Source organism: Amblyomma maculatum, chromosome 2 (assembly GCF_055883805.1).
Source record: "Amblyomma maculatum isolate TAMU_Amacu chromosome 2, ASM5588380v1, whole genome shotgun sequence".
Classification (NCBI taxonomy): Eukaryota; Metazoa; Arthropoda; class Arachnida; order Ixodida; family Ixodidae; genus Amblyomma; species Amblyomma maculatum.
Genome location: NC_139345.1, coordinates 29,335,760 through 29,361,182, shown reverse-complemented (window position 1 = coordinate 29,361,182; position 25,423 = coordinate 29,335,760). Strand labels below are relative to the sequence as shown.

At 50.2% G+C, this 25,423-nt stretch overlaps 1 protein-coding gene across 1 annotated transcript; it reads right to left on the bottom strand.

Moving 5' to 3' along the window:
- Window positions 1-8,347: 8,347 nt before the first annotated feature.
- LOC146198239 (uncharacterized) lies at window positions 8,348-24,354 on the bottom strand. The gene is made up of 3 exons (XM_084591867.1): window positions 24,129-24,354; window positions 10,894-11,132; window positions 8,348-8,647 (listed from the first exon to the last, which is right to left on the bottom strand). The coding sequence occupies exons 1-3, from the start codon at window positions 24,352-24,354 to the stop codon at window positions 8,348-8,350; spliced, it is 765 nt and encodes a 254-aa protein (XP_084447993.1).
- Window positions 24,355-25,423: the final 1,069 nt, after the last annotated feature.

The following is a 25,423-nucleotide window of genomic DNA, read 5'->3' as shown; positions in this document are numbered from 1 at the left end:
AGCGGGGCGATACGAGGAGGATTCAGACACAAGGAGCAAGTTCGTACTCCACATTGGTGACTTAGCGCACCAAAAGATAAGGGCCACTGTGGGGGACAAAATTTTGTTTCTCCCAGAGGCCAACGCGGTGAGTAGGAGACCATAGAAGAACCAAGGACCCAGTGTCATATGTAAAGGTCATGTCTCCTATCGTAGACTGACTTCTGGGAAGTCTTAGAGGCGAGGAGCCAACGATGTGGGCTACTTGGCGCGCTTCAGTGGCTTGAGCAATGGCGTCTCGAGCGTAGGTGATTATGGGGTGGCCAGCAGGCGGGATCAACGTGTCCAAAGGTAAGGCGGGGTTCTTGCCAAGGAGTAGAAAGAAGGGTGAATAACCCATCGTGTCGTGCTTGGAAGAGTTTTAGGCAAAGGTAACATACGGCAGCGCGATGTCCCAGTCGTGATGATCAGGCGAGGCTTGCATAGATAACATGTCAGTGAGTGTCCGGTTGAAACGCTCGATAATGCCGTTGGGTTGGGGATGGTACGCGGTCGCGAGCTTATGCTTCGTAGAACGTGAACGGAGGATGTCTTCGATAACTCGTGACAAAAGGTGGCGACGGCGGTCGGTGATTAATTGGCGAGGAACGCCATGATGGATAATGGAGCTGTGTAAAAGAAAGTCTGCAGCATCCGTAGCGCAGCTCGTGGGTAAAGCTTGTGTGATGGCGTAGCGTGTCGCATAATCGGTTTCCACTGCGATCCTTTTATGACCTGACGTCGGGAACGGGCCAAGAAGGTCTAGGCCAGCACGATAAAACGGTTCCAGCGGTACGTCAATGGGCTGGAGAAGGCCAGCTGGTGGAGTCTATTTTTTTTTTTTCTTACGCTGACACGCCGTACCACAGGCTGCGATTTAGCGCCGGATACTGCGGTATAGTCCAAGCAAAAAAAAAAAAAAAAAACGACGCCGTACCCGGTCGTAAGTGCGAGACACACCGAGGTGACCAGCTGTGGGCAGGTCGTGAAGTTCTTCAATAACAGGCGCGGAGCTGTTTGGGAATCACCAACAGCATTGGAGAACCGTCATTATGAAAGTTACGGCGGTAGAGGACACCATCCTGTATAACAAAAAGCTGGAGGGAAAGAGAGAAAACTTTATTGTCGGGAGTAGTCTTAGTGGAAGAGCCAAGTGGCCGTTAGCTGCATGGCTTGCGGTGACTTCTTCAGCGCGGTTTACGGCGTATATTGGGGCTCGCGTTACGCACCACTTCCTCCCAGGATTCAAGTGAGGGAGCTTCTATGAGAGCCTTGGGAGGCGGGTCCTCTGAGCAATCCTACAGGATATGATTAAGGTCGGCTTTCTCGCCGCACTTAGAGCATGATGAGCTTATGCTGTCCGGAAATATGTGTGAGTAAACCGCAGGGTTTACTCACAACCAGACCATGAAAAGGAAATATCAAGAAGAATAAGATTGGGATGGAGCGCATTTGGCAAGCACTCGCAGATTATGACTAGCAGCTTACCGGTATCGCTCAAGAGGAAAGTGTACAACAGTTGCATCTTGCCTGTACTCACCTATGGGGCTGAAACGTGGAGGCTAACCAAGAGAGTTCTACTTAAGTTGAGGACAACCCAGAGGGCTATGGAACGAAAAATGGTAGGGGTAACATTAAGAGATAGAAAGCGTGCAGAGTGGGTCAGAGAAATAACTCAAGTTAATGACATTCTAGTGGAAATTAAGAAGAAGAAATGGACATGGGCAGGACATGTAGTGCGAAGAGAGGATAACCGATGGTCGCTGAGGGTAACAAACTGGATTCCAAGGGAAGGAAAGCGTAGCAGGGGGAGGCAGAAAGTTAGGTGGGCGGATGAGATTAAGAAGTTCGCAGGGGTCAAGTGGATGCAGCTAGCACAGAACCGGGTTAAGTGGAGAAATATGGGAGAGGCCTTCGCCCTGCAGTGGGTATAATCAGGCTGATGATGATGATGATGATGAAACCGCAGGGTTGGGGAAGCGGTTCGTTAGTTTCCTCCAAACAATTTCTCGCTGCTTTGTTAGTGATTTGTGTGGTGGTGGGTATACTCTCCTAGAGAGTTTGAAGTGTTGTGTAAGGTCGCTGTATGTGAGCAATCCTTCTATTTCAAGTTCCTCGGCATTAGGTCTCACCACTCGGCCTACAAAACCTCGAGCGTGTTTGTGAGCAGCCTCATTGCTTCGGTTCCCTGAGTGGGCAGGTGTCCATACGAGTTCTATATCTCTCTGTCGAGTCTGATGTCCACGAGGATGTTTCTGGCAGTATTTGATATTCTGCCACGCGAGAAGTTACGTATGGCAGTTTTTGAATAAGTGACAATTATGTTCGCATCTGTTGTAGCGATGGCTAAATCGATTGCGGCTTCTTCCGCCTGGTCCAGCGGACTTTGGCCGAAGCGGCTGATACGCATTTACTGACGTTACTGTACTGCTTAATTACATAGATGGCAAAGGCACCTTCAGCCATATTGTAGTCCGAGGCGTCGGTATACACCACCCCATCGTGATTTCGGTACTTTCTGTTTAGGGCCCTAGCTCTAGCTTTCCTCTTGCCTTCATGGAAGGAGGGATGCATGTTTTAGGGCAAAGGTTTGGAGATAATTTTGTCGCGCACTCCTCTTGGTAGTGGTCGCTCAGCACAGTAGAACGCATTCTCACACACCGCCCTTCGCCGTTGCTCGCGCCGGCGTTGCCGCCTCAGCGCCGCAGCCACCATTCCACCGCGGACGCCGCCGCCATTTTCGCTCTAAAACGTTTTAGACTGCCTCATCGCGCTCTACAAAAGTAGTCTAAAACCACGGATATAATTAGGTGAGCGACGTCATCTGTTTTTTCACCTCCGCGACGCAATCGCAGCATCCCATGACGCAACGTTTCAAGATGGCGACGGCGACCAATAGGTGCGGGAGTAGAGTGTGGCCCCAGGGCAGCGGATTGAGTCAGTAGGCCGTTGTGTGTGCTCTACACCGTGATGTCATCAGCGTATATTAAGAATTTAACATCAGAAATTTCATTACCGCGCCTTTCCTTTCCTGTGAACCAATTATTATTATCATTATTATTATTATTATTATTATTATTATTATTATTATTATTATTATTAGTAGTAGTAGTAGTAGTAGTAGTAGTAGTAGTAGTAGTAGTAGTAGTAGTAGTAGTAGTAGTAGTAGTGTATTTGTATATATAACCTGCAGTCTGCATGGCATGCCTCTTACTAGTGTTCGTTTTCCTTGTGCATGTTGTGGGATTCGGGCTTGCCGCGGCTGCCCTTTGCGCGGCCGCCGCCCGCTTCCCAGTTGTTCTCCTCGTTCCCTTTCTCCCGCCTGAGGCGGCGGAGAGAGGCTCGGACGACTTGTCACTGTCGTTCGGGCACCAGCTCCGCCCTGGCGTCCCAGTGGCTGTTCCCATTGGCGCCTTTTGGCGGGAACATGGCACCGCTTCGACGGCCGCGCTCGCGCGACCCTCCGAGCAGGGCCCAAAGAGACCCCTCCGAGACATCGCAAGGTGCGTACGCGACTGTTCTTGTCTGGCGGCCTTTGTCCGCGCAGACCAGTGTGTACTCGAGTTCGTCCACTCTGGCTCGTACCTGAGAGCGCAGCTCGAGCCTGTCGATCGTGATCCAACGATCCGCGACAGGCGTACCTTGCGGTGGTTGCCCACTCTCTCTCAAAGGAACCCTTTGGTCACTGCGAGAGAGAGATCACAGCACGCCCTTGCGTGCTTGCGGCGCGCACTCCGTGTCACTTCGTGCGCGCAGGGGAGCCTTGCTCCTCGCGCGCTCCCGGGACACGGTGACTGAGTATGTGTGTGTGTGTGTGTGTGTGTGTGTGTGTGTGTGTGTGTGTGTGTGTGTGTGTGTGTGTGTGTGTGTGTGTGTGTGTGTGTGTGTGTGTGTGTGTGTGTGTGTGTGTGTGTGTGTGTGTGTGTGTGTGTGTGTGTGTGTGTGTGTGTGTGTGTGTGTGTGTGTGTGTGCCGCTAGAGGATGGCGTTTCAATAAACGTCTCCTTTGTGAACTTGGAGGCTTGTGTCCTTGCAGCGAAGTGCTCTCCTCCCGGTGGAGGTTGAGTGCGCGCTGCGGTGTTTCAGTGTGCGCGTGGTGACGGCTGATCGGGGCTTCGGCTCGCGCGACGCTCGAACCCGCGGTGGTTGGTGGCCTATGTCCACATAGAAACCACAATGTGCCTCCACGAGATCTTTATGGCTGGAAATGAAACCTGTAGTCTTATGTTAGCGTGTTGATAAATATTCTGCGATTCTACATGCTTGGAGGCATGCATGCCGCGTGCTATCAATAATGGTTAGTAGAGATGTTAAAGTTAAGGAGGGAAGGATGTGGGGATTCGGGCATCCCGCAGTCAGTAGCCCTCTCCTCCTCCTTCGCTTCCCCACGGCGATGGTGAGGCGGTCCGATAAATTGTAAGTCATTCGGCTACAGCTTCACCCACGCGGTTCAATGACCACTTCCTCTGGGATCATTATGACCGTTCGAGTTGATCTGAGGGTAAGACTCTTAGTAGACATTGCAATGTGTGTATACACAACAGCGAAAGACGAAAAGCGAGAAGTCGCCACATACAAAACAAAGCCGTCAGAAACAATAGCGACATACTCTATGTAGACGCCAGTCCATATCTGGGGAGAAAAGCGGCGGTAGCCACTACAGTTGACCACGCCGGAAGAGAGGTGACCATGCTCATCGATCAAGACCAATAACTATATAGAAGATGCAGAGGAAGTTACAATCGCCCTTGCAGTTAAACACGCCAGCAGCCAAGGTAGAAAACACATAATACTGAGCGATTCCCAAAAGGCATGTCGTGCCTTCCTCCTGGGGCACGTATGCAAACAGGCACACCGAATAATGGAGCAGGAAAAAAAAACGGGCAACATGAAGCACACAATCATGTGGATGCCGGCACACGGGGGAATCGACGGCAACGAGGCTGCCGACAGGATAGCCCGAGGGCATACTTTCCGGGCACCTGCGCCAGCTGCCCCAGAGCCTTCAACCCCTCTCACATACGGGGAACTAATACAATACTTCAAATTAGAAAGAAAACGATTTTCAGAACTGCACAAAGACCTCAGCAGACAGGAGGCAGTAACCTGGAGGAACATATAGGCTAGGACATTCCCAAACCTAGCAAAGTACCACAAAATCTGGCCCGAAAAATTCAAAAAAATGACACATGCACTGCATGCGGTGAAGTCTCGGACATCCTTCACATGATATGGAACTGCAAAAAGCAATTAGAGAAATATAAAGCTCGAGCGCTCAGCCAAGCGGAGCGGGAGGCAGAGCTGGCCCACACGGGTCTCTCTGAGCAGCGCAGCCTGCTCACTAGTGCCCGGGAGACAGCCCAGGCCAATGGTATCCTGGACTGAGGAAACCACCCATGCTATTCCGTTAAACAATTAAAGTTTACTCTCTCTCTCTCTCTCTCTCTCTACATAATTACTGTTGTCTGACGGCCGCGTTATATAATGGAATGCAAGCCCTCCAGTTCGAGGGACAGCAGCTCGAGCCCGTCTAATGGAATCTAACAATCCCGTTCAGGCGTACCTTGCGATCAATTCCCCCTCTCTCTGGCAAAGCAACCCCGCTATCACTGCGAGATAGACCACAGCAGTGCCCAGTTGTGTCCTAGCGGCATACATTTCTGTGGTCGTTTCGTGCGCCCAGCGGAGCCCTGTTACCTGCGCTTCCCGGGGCTGGATGACAGTGTTTGTATCGCTTTATATATGACGGCGTGAATAAGCGTCTCCTTTGTGAACTTAGAGGTATACTCCATTGCAGCGAATCGCTCTGCTCCCTCCGGAAGCATGGTCGGTCATTGCGGAAGGTTCGGTCGCTTTTCGGTGCATGGGCGTGTGGTGACGGCTGGTCGCGTCATCGGCTCGAGCGAAGCTGGAACCCGTGCTGGTTTGTGGCCTGCTTTCTCCGTAGAAACCACACTATGGAGGGTGCTCTTTCACATATGATGTGGTAGCTTGCGACTGTACGCTGAGTGTCTGCGAGATGCGCATATTAAGGGATTATTGATTAACCGATTAACTAGGTCCATCGTGTACAAACGGGGATCCGCAAATAGGCGCCATTGGCGCTGTCACCTCATGCCTTTAAATGTGAAGCTTAAGTGTCCCCCACTTTTTCTCAGCGCAGGTGGATAGAAAGCAGGCAACACATCTATGCGCCGCCGGTATCTCTCGACCCGCAGATAGTCATCACAGCTGGAGACTTCTGCGCCACACCGCTATCTGGTGGCCGCCTCACGAGCACTTCACCCCCCCCCCCCCCCTCCACACCATCTCCAAGCGAGCCACAACACCGAGCCGCGGCGCGCATTCCCCAGCAGAAAAGCCACCCCTCCCCACAGTACACAGGTATACATGTAGTATAGCTAGAGGAAATATGAAAAGGGACACGGGAGCGCGTGGCCTTCGCGCTTTGCCAGGAGGCTATGGCTTTGCAAAGCGCTGACACCAACGCAAGACGCGAATGGGTGGCACCAAGGGTACGCTCGGGAAGAAAAGCCGACCAAGCTTACTTTGGATGAGTCTTTACCACTGCTTCTTATCACCTGTCGGTGACTGCGCATTTGAAAGAGTGGAGGCCATCAGCTCTTGTGTTCCATTTACGTTTAAAGAAGACATGGGTGACCCTGTAAACTATACATTGCATTTCTGCCCATGGAGACGGCAGGAGAGGTCCCAGGTGTACAGGCCGCCGTGGAGGTTTTTTCAACCTTTTCCGGTGGCCTACCATCGCGGACGCGGACTTGCAGTCTGTGGATCCATCATTGCCCTTACCGCCAAACATGGTAAGCTGTTTCAGTTCCGTAAAGATCCAATAATTAGCATGAGGCAGGAGCCTTCCGCATGAAGAGGATGTCAGGGCAGTCAGGTGCGAACCCAGACCAACGGCCGTGCCTATGCAGGAGAGCGGCAAAGATGTTCTAGTTGGCAGAGTTGCTCTCATATTCGCCGCCGCCCACGATCCCGCTGCCCGCCTGAAATCGGGGTCTGGTCGGACATCATCCAACACTGTGATACCGCCGGTATTGGCCCCTTAATTCGCACTGGACAGTGGAACCCCTTGTCTCCGAGTCGGCAGTCGGATACCAAAGAGGGCTCGGCAGAGCCACGCCGGCCACGCTCTATGAGGAGCTGCAGACCCTGGAACACTGCCGAGCTTTAACTGGGGCTGGACCTGCGTTCAACTGAAATTTAAATAAGGTTGGTTATATGCCTGTTTTGCGTTCGGAAGGCATCTTAACGAGCAGAGGACGTGGGGTACAATCTTACCTCTCCGTTTAATTCTCGTGCACTGCGCGAGGGTGTAGGAACGCTTGCTGCTGACGCCTATAAGCACTTTTACGCCTGCGAGCTGCTAAGATTCCCATAGATCCCGTCTATCTTGACGTCGCTCGAAGCCGACAACGTAGCCACCCGAATTTCTACTTAATCGAGTAGAATATCCTTGCAGTGTGTTTCACCTTGCATGAGGTTAATTAATGGATCCTATAGTGTGCTTGGCCTTCGCCTATTTCTTCCGACTCTGCCGTGGCTGCGACTATGCGCCACGGCTTCAGGATAGTGCGTATATGTCGCGTACAAGTATGGCCCCGTATTTAAATGAGTATGTCTAAGAAATGAAAAAGAGCAGTCATTTACTCCCTGAACTACAGCGAAATAAATATATATATATATATATATATATATATATATATATATATATATATATATATATATATATATATATATATATATATATATATATATATATATATATATATATATATATATATATATCTACAGTTTCGCCGCCGAATCTCCTCTTACACACTCCTATAAGTTTATATTTTTTTGGAGTTCGTCGGATTTGCGTTGGTCGTCAGTTTCTAATGCGCGAGAACTCAAACAAAAAAAAAAAATTAGAGGGTCTCTTTGATGTCTCTTAAGACGAGAATGGCGAAAGCCTACCCTTCATCTCCTATCATTTGCCTCCCATCGTTAGTCTCTTGACGGCATTCGTTGCAGTGCTGCTACATGTAATTATAATTCGTTTACAAGAAAGGAAAGGCGCAGTATCTATCACATTTTCTCCGGCAAGTGTGAGTTTGGACGGTACACCATCGCTCCTGTCGCGTGGCGTTCCTTGGCGCGCGTTCAAGTGTGGCATTGCAGATGGCAGGAACGCATCCCGCCTCGGCCAATCAGAACGCCGCAAAAGCGGGACACACTTTGCCCACGACAGCATGAGCCATTAAAGGCTTTCGCCTTAATAGCTTGGAAAGCGAATAAGCTGTGCGCATATTTATTGGCCACCACTAGATCAGGGCCGGGCGTGCGCGCTGCTCGCATGGAAAGCGACGCAGGCAGTCGGCTCCGTCCCGTGCCTGGCGGGCGGCCAGCCGCAAGCGCTGCTTGAAGCGCTCCGGGATGAAGCGGTTCCTGAGAAGGGTGTAGATGACGAGCGAGGCGATGTCCTTGTGCTGTGGCAGTGCGTCCGCCGAGAACTGACAGGCGAGCCGCTCCAGGCAGCGGTTGTCGGCGGCCAGCATGCCGCTGCACTGCAGGTAGCCCGCCAGCACCTGGTCCTGTTGCTCGGCCCACGATCCGCCGCGCTCCTCCTGCGACGCACGTGTAGTACTGCGTTTTTAGCACCGCACTCTTTGCACGGGGAACACCTTTCTGTACACTTGGAACGCCCGTGCCCGCAGTGGGGCACGGCTGCTAAGGGAAATTCAGCGCTTCCCATGAGGTGCGCTAATTCCTCAATCAGCGGCGTTCGAGTGAGCGCGCGCCTATAGCACTGCGCCTTGCAGCCGTGTCTTTCCGCCTCTCTCGCGGAGCAGCAACCGTGAGGGAGAGCATGTGCTGTTGGGAAGCTTTCTGATCATTCAAAAGAAGGGAATGAGGTCACGTCTTCCAGGTTTCGCCGCTGCGTCCGCGTCGGCAGTTTGCGTAATGTGCGTATACAAGCTCCAGCGGTAATACCAATACCACCTGCAGATTTGGAGGCGCGGGTGTATCCTAAACGTCCCACGTCCCACGCATCATCATCTTAATCAGTCCGAATACGCTCATTGCAAGGCAAATTTGGCCTTGCCCAACTTTGTGCCAACTGCACCTAGCTTATTCCCGCTAACTTCTTAATCTCATTCGCCCACCTGTCGTCCTGCCGACCTGCGTGCTACGTTTGTCTTCTATAGGAATCCAGTCTGTCACCCTCTGGGACCATCGGTTATCTTGGCTCGCAATACGCGTCCTGTCTACTGTAATTTATTCTTGATTTTGGCTAGAATATCAGTAAATCGCGTTTTTTCCCTGATAATGCTCTATTCCTGTCTCTCAACGCTACACCTGTCATTTTCCTTTCAGTAGCTCGCCATTGTCTTCAATTTATGTTGAATGCATGTATAGGGCGATTTTCCTGAAACGTTCAGAAAAATAAAAAGGAAGGCTTTTAGTCGGAAAGAACTACAGAACCTTGTCAAAAATACGACAAAACATCCTGTAGTTCTGTCGTAACCATCAGATTTTTCTGTAGTTCTGTAGTTTTTCTGTAGTAAACTTCTGTTGTCTGTAGTTCTGTAGTACTTTTCTGTTGTAACTACAGAAATTTCTGATGTTACTACAGAATGTTCTGTTGTCACAACAGGTTTCCCGTCAAAAACCGCACAGAAATTCTGTCGTGACATCAGAAAATTTTCTGTAGTTTTTTTCGACTGAGAGCGATTTTCTCGGTGTATCATTGTCATTGGCGGTTCGCATCAGAATATACAGATTAAGTTCACTAGCCGGCTGGTTAGCGAAATAAGTAGTTAATTTTTTAACATTTATAATGGGGCTGATGATCCCGCGTTGCAGTAGTGCATGATGAGGGAAAAATCCTTCTCTGCAGAGTTCCCTTTATTATCCTATGGTGTTAATTCAGAGGCTTGCTACGCATTTAGTTTGTAGTTTGTTTCAGATTTTTGTTAGTGCCGTTGTCGTCAGCGCTGCAGCGATAGCGAAACCGCGCGCCTCAACACGTGTTCTCTGCCTCCTCGCCGCCTGGCGCTGCGAAATGAAGCGGGCGCTTTGACGCACGAAATTGTTCGCGCTGGCGACAAAGATAGTGGCGTTTTCAAGATTCTTAAAACTGCTATGGAAATTAGTTGCAATGGGCCACAAGGCTCTCAATAAACTAAATGTAATGACTTAACAACTAGCTATTAAATATTAGTCAACTTAACGCATCATAGGTGAACTTTGGTGCACACCCCCGCTGAGAATGGTATGCCGAAGGCATTCTTCTAACTATAAAAAGAAGCCTACTTTCACAAAATTGCTTACACTTATGGGTGTAACGCCTTGTATACTTGGTGAACTGCCATTTATGATCTTAGATTACCTGCCAAATGCGCTCCGCTCTATTCTTATTCTAACTATTCATAATCGGTGTCCGGATCTGCGGTCACTAGCTGCCCTAAGTAAGTATATTTCCCTAGCATTTTCATGCGTCTCGCTACCCGTTTTGTTTCAATAAGACTGTCGATCATCGCTTTAGTTTTCTGGAAATTTTTAGACCTCTCGTTCCTCTTTTACTATCAGTTCGTCCACTGAGTTACTTAGCGATGTCATGCCATCAATTCGAATGGCAAGGTATTCTCTGTTAACTCTTATCCCAGACTCTTCTTAATCACCGAATACCTCTAAACACGCAGAGTCTGCCTCTACTTTTTAGGACTTTTATGTTCCTTATTGGTGACTTTGCAGCCGCTTTAGATATCATCCAGCGTTTTAGTTTGGCTACATTAAGTTGATTAAGTGTCCCTGCTGAAGACTGTATAATATATCTATGGTGTCCTGCTTGTCATTAGAGACTCACGAGGAAGGAGGCGAGCAGGTCCCTCCTGCGGCGGCGTCGGCCGAGAACCGTGCTCATGGCAGGCACGAGCAGCGGGGCCATGCTCAGCGGCAGCGCCGTGCCGGCGATCAGTGGAAGCGCGGCCAGCGGCGCCAGGAGCGCCAGCAGGCCCGTCAGGTTGCCGCCGGAGCCCGCCCGTAGCAGCAGCCTCGCCACCTCTTCTCCCCTTCGTCTTTCCAGGGCCCGGTGGCTGCTGCCGCCTGCACGGCATAACTTGTGGCTCTATTTCTTCTCCAGATATGAAAGAACCTTTTCAAGCGTTAAATAGTGCCCGTTCTCAGCGCGGTGGAGGGAGAGCACTGCGCCGATCTTGCACGGCCGCTCGAGCAGGGCATGCGTCACTTATAGTGCTTATAGCTCCACATTCCAGCTTAGAGCGAAACAGTTGTCATGACGCCGTTCGTTAGCATGACCAGTAACGAGCTCTAACTAGTTCACGCTGCCACCGCTCGCCTCTAGTTGTGCGCGTGCATGTGCTGCGCCGGTAGTAAACCCATTTCATGCTTAGCTCTCGATTGCGGGAGAGGCAGATATTTTTTTTTGTGCTCACTGGAGGTCGTAACGTTTTGACCTGCGCTCATTGAGTGGGTGCTCCACGGCTAAAACATCTGCAGTGGTCGAGCGACTGACTTCGTAATTTTGGGTACGTACAACGTAGTTTAGGACGTCAGTTTCGTCTCCCATTTCCTCATTAATCGTATTAAAAGATTTAGCTTTAGTACATATTATATCGGCTTGTTACAGCGTTGCGCAGTTGTAATTTAAATATGATATTTTAAAAAAGTAAAATTCTCGTTCATGTGGACATTACCAACAAGCAGAACTGCGGACGCAAATCGAAATAGTGCCTCCAGTAGTTATCATGCGTTAGAGAAATGTAAGATTTCTCCCAGGCGCAGACGGTAAAGGCACCGACTGCTAGATAGCCGCTGAAACTGAGCAAACACAGTATTCAACGATGTGATTATGGCAGAAAGCTAGATGGGCACGACAGTTGGAGAGATGATGGTGGGAAGCGAGGCAACAATGATAGGAATATTTGCAAAGCAAATATGACACTGCCTGCATGTAAAGAAGGGTCGGATACAACTCAATGCATGGAGCAGTGAATGCAGGTCTTCCAGCCAGTGCCATCGTCCGACTTTCACGGCAGTGCTCTTAATCCGGTTAATCCCCTTCTCGTCTCTGGCGACGTCCCAATAGCAGCAGAAAAACAAAATGATGTCATGGAACAGTAGACGCCATTGATCAGAGGGTCTGTTTTGCGAGACATTTGCCGCTAGTATCTTCAACTGGGCCCTGCTATATTGAGAATGATAATTGGGGTGGGGAATCAGCATCAAAGCGAAAACGGACAAAGGCCTTTTGCTGCTTAGAATAGTTTGGTCTGGTTTGGTCCATGTGGTTTAACGTCCGAAAACGGCATGTACAATGAGGGGCGTCAAAGTGGAGTAACTTCCAGTTCAATTTCCAGTCTGTATTAATTTTGACCGTCAGCGCTCTTTCGTCATGCACAGGCATCGCACAGCACACAGGCACCATTGCGTTTCGCCTCCATCGAAACTTAGCCGACACGGCGGGGATCGAAACTGTATAATCAAGCAAGAACGTAGTAAGCACTAGGCATCGCGGAGGGGCTTTCGAAGAAAAAAAAAAGTGGAGGGCGCTTAAGCTCCGCCTTTAGAGTTTGACCGATAGCATTTAAAACCCAATGGTTGAAGACGATGGATAGATGTATAAGGCTTTAAACTGGGCAGCGGTTCGCGCCATCTGTTGCGACAGCGCCGTATGATCCAAGGAATATTCCAGAGCGCTGCATCGCAGGTAAGCAAAGCGGAAATGGTTTTGGCTACTCGCTTAACTATTACTTCTGCAATTAGTTTCTTTTTGATGGCGTGGCCAAAACTATAGCCGACAGTCATAACGTAATGAATACATCAGGTCGACCTTTATTCGGAGAGGAGCAATGCGGTTCTGTGGCGGAGTGGTTGCGTGCTCGCCTCGCACTGCAAAGTAATCATGTTCGACTTCGCGTGTTTCCGCAAAACGCTTATTGTTTCTTTACTCTCTTCTGATTTTCGCGTTACAACCACAACGCCGACACCGGCTTTTCTGCGATACGGGGCCTGTTAAAATAGCCAGTATAGTCTTTGTTGGGGCGGAAAGTTCCAAATTTCCATGTGATTAAATCAATATTTCGCTAGTCTGATAAGGTCGTGTTGATCGAATACAAAGAATGGCTCATACAGGCACTAAGCGATGTACACCCAGAAAAAAAAGTCAGCTAAACCACATAGCGACGTTGGTATCGACGTGAGCCGTCGTTGGAGAATATTGTTATTAATGGTTTCTTTTCCGGGTAGTGAGTGCGCACGGTCCTGCTCACCCAACAACTTAGTAGCCACAGCACCACATCTCGCTGAATGCATTTTAAGCGGGAAATTTTAAAGTTTGTGAAGAGGAAGAAGTGCACAAGGAACATGCCAGTCAGTGGCATCGTGATCGCTGCGCGTGCTGGATCTGACTGTGTTCGCTGCCGCTGTATTCGCCGCTGATCTGCTCAGTCCTGCTGATCAAGTCCTGTTGATCTGCTGAATAAACCCCCCATTCTTACATTTGGTGGAGGTGCTGGGTAAGATCTATCCTCTCGCCCTGGAACTCCGCAGCCGTACATTACCACCTCCTGCGATGCCTGAGGACGTCAACCACCAAGCTGTACAAGTTGGCTCGGCCATCATCTGTGCCGGCTCCCTCCGCCAGCGAGACCCCGCCATCTTCAGCGGCACTGACGACCACGATGTCGAGGACTGGCTCACATCCTATGAACGAGTGAGCGTTTACAACAAATGGGACGCGGAAACAAAGTTAAGCAACGTCATTTTCTATCTCACCGGCGTAGCAAACCTATGGTTTCGAAACCATGAAGCGGACATTCCATCATGGTCCGCGTTTAAAGCCAGCTTCTCTGAAGTTTTCGGCCGACCAGCTGTGAGGAAACTCCGCGCTGAACAGCGCTTGCGTACGCGGTCTCAGCAAGTTGGCGAAAATTTCACGAGCTGTATCGAGGACGTCGTCGACTTGTGCAAGCGCGTTAACCCACACATGTCAGAGGCCGAGAAGATCAAGCACATTCTGCAAGGCATCGATGACGATGCCTTTCAGATGCTGTCGGCTCGAGATATCCGCACCGTCGCGGAAGTGGTCACACTGTGCCAAAGTTATGATGAACTGCGGAAACAAAGGGCCATAACGCGCGCGAACACCATGCACTCTGAGTCCCTTGCTGGCCTGACAGATGCAGGCGAACATTCTGCGCTCCTGTCACAAATTAAGAGCTTCATTCGGGAAGAAGTTGCTCGACAGCTCTCCCTTATATCCTGCCATCAAGAGCCTTCCTCACACCTAGCTCCCAGTTTACGCCACATTATTCAAGAACAAGTAGCTGAATCTCTTCCTCCAGCCCCTCAACCCATGCCTGTTACAGCGCCGTTAACATATGCGGCTGTTGCGGCCCGACCGCCACCTACATATGCTCCACCGCCACCTGCCTACGTTCAGCCGCCTCCTGCGCCTGCGCGAGAACCTGCGCAGTTTATGCGACCGGCTCCAAGACCACGTAATCCCTGGCGCACCACGGATAACCGGCCAATTTGTTACACTTGCGGGCTTCTAGCGCGAGTTTGCATGAAATATGACTTGAATTTATTTTAAATATCTCGTTTTAGTATGTTACTCCGGCGGTCGTTTCGATGCGAGGTGCCGTGGTATCTATCCGTTCTGTTTCTTTCCTGGAACTCTCCAGGTCGCTGCGATGAGGGAGGCCGAAGCCTGTTCTTATTGTCTGTTATTTTTCTCTAGCGCCCACTTCGAGTGGAGCGCCGAAGCGCTGTCTTGTCTATGCGTCCTCTTGCCTTTCTCTCCATGTTCACTCCATGGCTGTTCCAATGAGGGTTCGAAAACAAGTGAAAGCGTTAACGCCTTTCCCTATTCCTCCAATACATTGACAACCAACCGTCTTGGCACTCCAGGAATATGGCCCAACCCCCACTCTTTCCGGTTACTCCCTACGCAGGGGGCGGCACTTTCCTCTTCCTGCATAAGATGCACACGGCGGTTCAGATAGATTTCGATCTGGACCTCCCGTATGACTACTGCATGGTCTAAGTCATGCAACTCTTCCATCATGTCCTGCGTACGGCGGCCCGTCAACCACTGGTAACATTGTTACGGGGCGGCAAACCGATGAATATAAAACAGGAGACAAAACATGACCGATGGCGATGGTAGATGACGTTTAATGAATGATGGCGGACCTAGCGCGGGCGCGCCTGCCCACGCGATTGTCCGCTTCTTCTTCTTCGCCCGTAACACTATACCCGGGGCCACCGAGCGATCGTCCCGATCGGGGGACGAAGAAGAAGTCAAAGTTGATCAGAGTTGTGACATGACGGTGATCTTGTGCGGACCGGTGAAGAAAGAAGAGAAAGAAGGTAGCGGCTTGCCGCCATGATGACCAATGAGCCGATCCCCCTGTGTGGGTATGTGCCATAAAATTAGAGAACAACAACAACAACATGACCATTGAAGCCTGGCCCAGGAAGCTTTCGTTGAACCGGTTGCCAGGATTTGATGGCATGGGTCTTAGTTACGCATCAAACGGCACAGGCGGGGGCGACGTCTTTACGTGTAGTGTTGTATCGGGATCGGTGGGTTCGTCTGGTCGGCGTTTCGGGTCGGTAGGATCCTTCGGTCAGGTCTTTCATGCGCTGTGTCTTGTGATGTGTCCTTGCGCGTGTTCGTGGGGTCTCAGGTCGGTGGGATGTTAAAGTTGGGCTCCTTGAGTTTCTTCGTGTCTTTTGGTCTGGGCGGCGGACTGGGCGGGGGTGGAGAACGGCGATGTGGCGTCGGGTCCAGCAGGCTGGGGAACAGCCAGGTGATGCGTCGTCCCAGGAACCCGTTGCCGACGGCGCAAGATGACACAGGGCTCCGAAGCTCCGGGCCAGGATGACGAGTGATGATGATGTATCCCGCGCCTCCAACCAAATGTTACGGGGCGGCAAGCCGATGATGAAAGGAGACAGAACATGACCGATGGCGATGGTAGATGACGTTTGATGAATGATGGCGGACCTAGCGCGAGCGCGCCTGCCCACGCGATTGTCCGCTTCTTCTTCGCCTGCAACTATAGTTAGTGACTTCAACGGCCCCAGCACCCACTGGGGATACAACTATGAGAAGACCTGGGGCCGACAGTTTAAAGAGCTAGCTCATCTCGTCGTTCAGTCTTATGCGTTGCTCACCGATCCAGTACATCCTACACGTGCGGCAATTCTGTATCACGTGACACTTGCCCAGACCTCTCCCTCAACCGTATCATCCGTGATGCTCTATATGGGAGAATCCGGTTGAAAATCTCGGTAGCGATCATTTTCTGCTCCACATTGCCTCACACCGTGTCAGAAAATGCGCCAACATTGAAGCCAGGCCTGTCTTATACTGGCTGGATTAAATACATATCTCAATCCTTCCCCTCGATTCCCGATTGAGGCAAATATCCGGCATGAGCATTCTATGCCCTTACGGAATGAGCACACACGCAGACCCTTGTCACCTCTAATCTTCCTCCTATCGACCCACATCTCCTGCATCTCTGGGATGCTCGCGGCCTCATACGCCGTTGGTGGCGATCGAACAAGCTTAATCGTAAACTCGCTCCTGCATTGAGCTGCACATTTTGTGCAGCTTGCCAACAACTTAGACTGGATCGACACCTGCACGAAGGCAGCAGGCCAGATGAACTCTAAGAGCATCTGGCAACTCTTCCTATGCCTTCTGGACCCCTCCAACACCCGTGGAGAAATAGCGTCAACTCATCCGCGGCTTGCATCCCTATCAGGGCAAGACGGACCAACTCACGCAGGATCTCTGCGACCAATACTTTTGTCGCACAATCCACCCCTTAGGCCCGGAACGTAAGTTATTTTTGTTCCCCCAACTCCAGCCTCGATGTTCCATACAGGCTCCCTGACTTGCGGGCTGCGCTAGCAAAAATGCGACAGGGCACAGCCCTGGCCGGGATGGCATCACAGTTTCGCTCCTGTCCAATATCCCCGATCAGGCTCTATCATTGCTGCACATCATCGATTCGATATGGGACGGCTCGGCGCTCCCATCGGAATGGATCACTTCGCTGGTCACATTCATCCCCAATCCGGGCAAGCAGGTTAGCATTGAGGCCCTAAGACCCAGCTCTCTCACCTCTTGCACCGGTAAACTCATTGAAACTATTGTCCGCGACCGCCTTTCCGCTTACCCGGAGGCCAGGGGGATCTTTGCCGACACGATGTTTGGCTTTCGCCCGCACCTGTCGGCACAGGACGTGTCACGCTCCACCTCCACCACGATACTATCATAGCCTCCTTTATACACTAAATGAGGCTATGATATTATAGAGCCGACTACTATGATCCGCAATGACAAAGCCGTTCTAGGTCGATCTTCGGGGCTCGTTCGACAATGTCAAACATAGCAGTATTCTCGCTAGCCCTTCCATTATAAACTGCAGAGAGAAAGTGTTTGACTACATGTGTTTGACTACATCCGCGCCTTTCTCTCACATCGCACCATCTTCCTCCGCCTCGATTCCGTAGAACACGGCCCATATGGACTATGCACGCGGGGAATGCATCAAGGAGCGGTCTTGTCCTCTTGCCCCACTCCTTTTCAACTTGGCCATGATGAACCTCCCCTGCCTCCTGCATGAGGTCGAGGGGATACAACATGCGCTCTATGCGGATGATATTACAATTTGGACCAACACCGGCTCTCCGGCTCAAATAGAGGAGCACCTACAATAGGCTGCCCTTACGGTGAACAATTACGCTGCTTCCTTTGGGTTGCCCTAGCCAAATCGGCCCTTTTCTCGGTCTTCCGTCTACCGCCACCCCACATTTCCCTTCCGTCCGGCCCTGTCCTGTCAGTCCAGGACCTTCGGATTCTCGGGCTTCACTTCTCGTCCTCCCTAAATCCTAAGGGCACTATAGCCGCCCTCAACGCACCAGCGAACAAGTGAGTAATATGATTGGGCGGGTCTCTACCAAATTTGGCGGCCTCCGAGGGACTCAATCCCTTCGGCTGGAACAAGCGTTTGTGACCAGTGGGTCCTCTACGCCTGCCCCTACCTTCGTCGGCGTCGTCACCACAAAAACTAAATATGTACTCTTCTGCGTTCTGTTAACAAGCGCTCGCTGGACCTTCCCATCGCCCCTTACAATGGCCAATTTGCTTCCCTGGGAGTGCACAACTGTTTCGCGGAGTTCAGGGAAGCCTCTCGTGTCAACCAACTCGGCGGTCTGTCGAAAGAGGTTTCCGAGCGCCGCCTGCTACACAGACTTGACAGACATCAAACCAATCTATGGCTCGGTCCTTTCCTTTCCGGTACCGAAACTTTGGCGCCAGAAGTTATATGTGAAGCCACTCCCCCATAACATGAATCCCGAACACCTCGGTCGCAGGCAAGCGCGAGCTGCTGCCCTTTAGGCGTGCCACTACGATCGCCCCAGCGTATTCTACGTCGACGTTTCGGGCCCTTCCCTCTCGGGTCATTTCACGGCCTCTGTGATCACAGATGGTCGCCACGTCGATGGCCCCTCCTTTAGAGCCGACACAGTAACTGATGCAGAGGAGGTTGCTATTGCTTTGGCCGCCTCCCATCCCACCGCTCAAACTATCGTGACACACTCACGATCAGCCTGTTCTCGACATATCCGGGGCTCCATCTCCCCGCTGGCGGCTCATCTCCTTCGGGCTGCCTCCTGGCGTTTCGACCTTCACTCCATCAGAATAGTCTGGACTCCAGGCCACACAGGCGAATGCCGCTGCCCGCGCTTCTCTCCACCAGGCCGCTGCCCCTCCATGTCCTGAACCGGATCTTGGTAACTTGGGTCTCACGCGCTACGGAGACATTCTGGATTATTGTCGAACTTCGCGCCGACTATGCCCTGACCCGGCAAGCGGTCGGGTGAAAGCGGGCGAACGAAGATTACGCTGCCTTCACATCAACACTTTCCGACACTTATTCCGGAAATCTCTGGCACGTGACTGACTTCTCAGGTCCTCGCCGACACCTTCCACATAGTAGCTTCGAGCCCCGCCACTCCACTCTCTTTCTCGTTCCCTTTCTCATCCTTACTAAATAGGCCTCGGATGAGTACCTCCTCTGCTGCTCTACCTTGGAAGCTCAACGCTCATTGGTAGCGCGCGCCCGTGCAGCAGCCATTCCCAATGGCGTCCCGGACTAGGGACTGACACTCAGGCTTTCAGCAAGAAGTTCTCTTGTTTTCCCGAATAAACTTTTAATGACTACTACTTCAGTGAAGGGTGCTGAAGCGTGTTCTATCGCTTAGCTTTATTACATTTCTCTCAGCATTATCTTGTCGCTCAGTTTTCTTATCTTTCTCTCTGGGCTGCTTCGACCTGTGGCCTTAGACTGACTTCAGCCACGCGACGACTAAATATATGTGCTTTGTGTAGCGACTCGCACAACAGTAATTTGCTGAAGAATGTTGTGGACATGCAGTTTTTATTGCGAACAGCAAACTGTGCATATCTTTGAAGGAAATTTTCACTCCGACTAAGGCCCGTGTGCTGTGCAGTGTCCAAGAATCCCAGGAGGTCGACACTAACTCGTAGCCCTCCTCTACTGGGGTGTCTCGCAGCGTCGGAGACAGGTTCAATTGGCCTAGGAGTAGGTTTCCCTTATGGCAGCATCAATATAGAAACAGAGACCTTCTCCCCGCCCAACAAAGGGACACCTCAAGGAGCAGTCATTTCGCCCACGCTGTTCAACGTGGCAATGATAGGCCTGGTCAGGCGCCTCGAGAAGGTGGAGGGCATGCAGCACGCTATGTATGCTCATGACGTCACCATCTGGACGACCACAGGATCACTCGGGGAGAAGGAAGCGAAATTGCAAGAAGCAGCATCTGTCATCGAATAATATCTAAAGCAGATAGGCTTGGAGTGCTCATCAAGAAAATCAGAACTGATCAGATTCTGGCGATGGAAGGGCAACCGCTCTGCTCCCACAGATCAGGGCCACAAGCTCGAGATCCGGCTGCAAGGGGAGACAGTACCCGAAAAGACAACCGTGAGGATCCTGGGGATGTGGCTCCAATCGAATCAAAAGTGTCAACACACACTTAATTTGCTCAAGACCTCGACCCAGCAGGTCGCCCGAATGATAGCACGGGTGACCAGCAAAAAGATGGAGATGAAGGAGCCCGACACACTCAAACTTGTCCGGAGCCGATCGTTATTAGCAGAGTAGCGTATGCTCTACCCTACTTCAATATGACCAAAGGAGAGGAAGACAGAGCAGACGCCATCATCAAAATGGCGATCAAGACCGCACTCAAGCTCCCCAAGAACACATCAAACCACAAGCTAGCTGCTCTGGGTCTACACAATACAATACAAGAATTAGCAGAACCCCAAATCAAGTCACAGCTAAACAGACTTCTACAAACGAGGACGGGAAGACGGGTGTTGGAAAGACTGGGATATAGAACACACCTATAGGCTTATAACAATACAACAGAGGTATCGCGGGATTTCAGAAATTGGTACCGAGTTCGGCCCACACCAAGAAACATGGACCCCCGCCTACACCCGGTAAGGAGGCAGGCAAGGGCAGAGTATTATGAAAAAACAATCAGCCAACAAGACACGTCAAGGTTCACCGACGCAGCCTTATACGAAACCAACGCAAAGAGGGCGATAGCCACGGTCACAGACTGTGAAGGCCGGGAGGCAGTTAGCGCCTCGATCCAAAACTGTACGGTCACGGAGGCAGAGGAATTGGCTATCGCACTGGCCATTAGGCAAGGAAGAGAAACGGGAGTCTGACGATACTGTCGGACTCTCAATCCGCGTGCAGAAATTTTCAACGGGGTAAACTACAGAGGCTTGCGGAAAGTATATCCGGAGCCGCATAAAAAGCTCAGCAACGAGGAGGCCATAGATATAAGGCGGCTACAGACGGGCACCTTCATTAATTTACACATATTACACCTAATGCATCCCACGACATTCAGAGACGAGTGCCCGTGGTGCGGGAAGACCCTTACCTTGTACCACATAACATGGGAATGCAGCTCACATCAACTACAAAAATTTAAAACCCAAATGAAAGACAGTGGGAGGCTTTGCTGGCCAGCTCTGACCCGGAGGCTCAGCTCTACCTGGTCGAGCTACAAGAGCTCGCAAACTGGCGAAAGCCAGTGGTGCCCTGGACTGGGGGCGCCAACCGCTCGTTAGCCTCTGCTGTGGAGGCGAAGAAAAAGATTACCGAGCAGTTAATAAAGTTCACTCACTCACTCACTCGACAAAAACACTAGGCGAACTGGGCCAACCATGGCGCTAGAATGGATTTATACGTTTATACCTTGAGTACTTCTAGCGGTCGACATAGAACTTAGCACCAAGACCTACGTGCGTTTAACACGAAGTAGGTCAAGCATATATAATAAAACAGCACATACAGTCGGAAACCATGGTCGAGAGAAAAGATAAATAAAACTCTTGCTGTCGCCCAACGAATTGAAATTGCTATAGGATAACGTCTGTGGGTGGTACGGATACGTTGACGCAAGACAACGTAAACCATTCCTGTGACGTAAAACCTTACAAAAAGGTGCTAGTGAAATTGCGCTCTTGTGATCCACATCGAAACAAAAGAACTTAGTCTTTATATTCACTTGGCAGAAGTATTGTGAGCATAAGGCTCGAAAATACCTAGTTATAATTGCTGCCTTATAGTGACGGCCCCAGCATGATTACATCCGAACTTTGACAGTGCACGCTTTGGCATATAGATGGCGTGATATGGGAGACTATGGTAGAGACTATGGAGGGCAAACATTATTAATGCGATATAATCAGAAGCATCACCGTGAAAAATCTGTGTCGTCGGTCCTTAAATTTCCAAGACCAGTAGTAACAACACTATACGTTTCGAAGTGTCTTCGCTGTGTCCGTGTCGCCATTTTTAGACACCTTCGGTGAAACGTCTACCACGCCAGCTAGGTGACCCGGATAGATGTCCGGCTACGTGGACACTGACGTGCATTAGTCCGCAAACACATCCACGAAAGAGAGGCACGAAACTCGACATTAAGACATGAACAGCTTCTAATGCTGTCACATTGTCACCACGTGATGTAATCAGGTCTCCCTGGAAAATTTAGTCATTTCTCTCTTGAAGGGGATGTCAGGAGATATGTCCATGTAAACCGAGGCGATGTGTGCTTTAGCTTCCCCACCTCTAATCTCGCCTGCACGAAAGGTAACCTGGGGAACAAGATGCGGGGAGTACAATCTATAGAGAGAAGTCGGTTGGGTAATCGAGGCTATCCGTAATCGTTGTAAAAGCTGGGTTTATGCACTCCCGGTCGACTGTCATGCGCGGTCCTGCTTGCAACTCTTCATTCGTTAGCTTACTCGCAGCGGCCATGGTATACGATGAGCTTATCGCCTCAACGCTACACTAGTACCAGCTCAATATGTGTCAAAGCTGCTCGTGGTCTTATGACAGCTGGTACCATTTTTGGTTTTCCGGTAAATTTAGCGGGTTTTCACACTAGGAACAGAAATGTTTTATTGCGGGAGGCTTTTTTTTTTTTGGTGGTTTTCGTGACCCTATACAATATTTATATAGGTGGGGGTTCTTTGCAATTATATTCATTTCTCCAAGAGAACATTGCTATGAGATCGTGCTGTTACTGAGATCTCAAGGTCACGAATATTCGAGCACGCCTGACACGCCTTAAATTGACTTGTGCAAAATTCTAGCAGTCGTCCGGCGGAACTTTAGGAAAGAGTCACTGCAGGACGCTAGGTTTTGAGAAGAAGTCACTCCTATTCAAATGCAGTCGAAGAAAGCAAACCTCGTCTGTCCGAACTGCCATAGGAGCACAGCTGCAATCTGAGATGAATTGCACTATAGTACACGGATGCTTCCGACAAAAATCCCTTCTTTTAGCTGGCCGAGCTTGCACCCTCCATGCTGATGATGCTCTGGTAGAACGAAAAGGTCGTCTGCTTTAACCAGAGTGAAGCAGACGACGTCATTATGGGAGTGATAGTACGATAGTACCAGCAGACAGCAGTATGTAGTAAGGAAAGGACGCACTTTTGCAACTTTGATTTAACGCTACAGAATGCTGGCGGGATATTCCAGAGAATGAAAAAATTTGTAACCCGGAAGTTTCAGGTCAAAAGAGAAAAAGGTGTTTTCTAATATATTCAGAATATCTGTTATACGGTTTACGGGGCAAATTATAAAATAAAATACGTAAAAATTAGCTTTGTGATGAAAACATTGAATTTAGCGGCTTTAACGGGTTTTGAACTTCCTGCTGCAGGTTTTATAGTTTTTAATTGACAACACTATTTTGAAATTAATTTGAACCACTGGTGTTTTTGAACATCTCGAAATACGGCTGCTGACCTGATCCTGGGTCTCTGCGGTGATAAAGCGTTGCTTGAGTGCAGCCGAAGTCACAAGGAAGAAGGCTGAACTGTTTATTTGGTTTTTCAGGCCGGGGTTCCATTTGGTGCTTATTGGACACACGTTGGGCGTGCCAATATGAATATTCGCTCTATGCATGCGTGAAACCTTTGAGAACGTGACATGCACACCTTGTTCTTGACATTATAGAGCCAGGCAGACTTGTTCAAACGCTCACAGTGGTATGAATATATAATGAAACATTAAAGGGCGCGTATGACTGGTCAAACTTTGAAGGGAAAGAGGGAGAAGCGATGGTCGCCAAGAGGTTACCATCAAGAACTGCACTGCCGAAACTGCATGAAAGAGGATTCTATAGATGACTAGAAGGAAAAAGGACTGAAACAGAAAATTTGACATTCCGGAAATGTTCAACAGGAGATGAAATCAACAGCACATACTGTAAAGCAAACAATGACGAAATCAGGATCAGTGTTCTTCTTCACTTTATATGAAGCGATGGAAGTAGGGTTCTGGCGTTAAAACCTGCATTAGCTCTTTGAAATACGGGGAACGATGGAGCACATTTCTGAGATTTTTCATGCCAGGTTTAAGATAGCCTATTTTCAGAAGAGAGGCTAAGCGATCGTAGAAGGGATGGAAGGCGAAGCGAACTGCGTATACGTACCCGCATAGCGGGCCTGTCCTTGTGCTGTGGAGAGCACCAGCAGAGCGGCGGTTCCGAGGACGAGCGTTCCGACTTGGCTGGCGGCAGGCATCTCTGTGGCCGCCGACGGAAAGCGCGCTTCGTCGTCACGGCCTGGCGGCCCGCCATTGTAGTGACCAGTGGGGGCCACTGGGTCAGTGCCGGCGACACTATGGGTGGATGTTTTCAACAGAAAATGGGGCGACATGTCGTGCCAATGGGCGGCGTCGGATGCACGCATGCGGTCAGGTCTCGGTGCCCTTCACGACATCGGTCGATGCCACACGGCGGTACAAGTTTGCCAGCTATTTACGTGTGTCTAAAGACACGTCCGACATATCCGGTTTTCATTGTAAGTGTGCGGTGGGAGTCGTTGTACGGGCCGGCCTGCATGAAACGTGTTTTGCCATCACGTTTTGTACCTGTCCCATGCTAAAGTCAGTGTAATAAAGGGGGAAAAAAATGAAACGATTTTTGCTACGAAGAAACAACCATCCATACCTATTGGCGTTGGTCGGCAGGCTTGCAGAAAAAAAAGTAGATGAACTTGGACCTAGCCAAGCCGGATATGCTAGCTGGGCTAGAATGTACTATAGTATAGCCCGGGCCGTTGTAAGCTACGGCCGGATGCGGGCAATCAGTGTAGACCAGGGCGATGCGGACGAGCCACGAAGCGTTGCTTCCAACTTACGCCCAGCTCATTTAGCTCGCTGTACATGCATAATAATAAGTTCTAAGTTATCCACAGTGTGCACAACGACGTATTAATTACGACCGTCCAAAAGCGACCGATACTTTGGGGTTGTGCATACCTAAATTGCAAAGACATCCAGAAATTGTCGTCTCATTTTTTTCTACGCTCTAACAAGAACAAAAAAAAAAAAAAAATGGCCGGCGATTATGGTACCGGTAATGCGGAAGTTGAGCGAAGCTCTGCAGGCATTTTAGTATTGCGATATGATGTGGTATCGAATTTGTGTGAGACATGTGCAGTTAGAGCCTACTCTATATTTTAATACCCACACAGCCATGTGGTTAACCACCCTTCAAATGACACTCAGCCCTTTTTATCCGACGACAAAGCCACCGTATCTGGTCGAGCATGCCCCGAATATAGCCCATGGACGACGTGGCCGCGTTTCTTTGCGCAAACGTATTTCACCGCGAACAATTCGACATCGCCGAGCACAGGGACGCCTTTAATTCTTTGTTAATAATAATAGTCAATCAATCAATCAATCAATCAATCAATCAATCAATCCTTATTTAATGTGCGC

Bases quoted from the DNA above. Each gene is read 5' to 3' on its own strand.
- LOC146198239 (XM_084591867.1), bottom strand. From the start codon at position 24,354: ATGTCGCCCCATTTTCTGTTGAAAACATCCACCCATAGTGTCGCCGGC. The intron at 11,133-24,128 runs GTACGTATACGC...TATGCCGTGCAG, and splicing joins AGGACAGGCCCGCTATGCGG to GCGGCAGCAGCCACCGGGCC. The intron at 8,648-10,893 runs GTGAGTCTCTAA...GCGTCGCAGGAG, and splicing joins ACCTGCTCGCCTCCTTCCTC to GAGCGCGGCGGATCGTGGGC.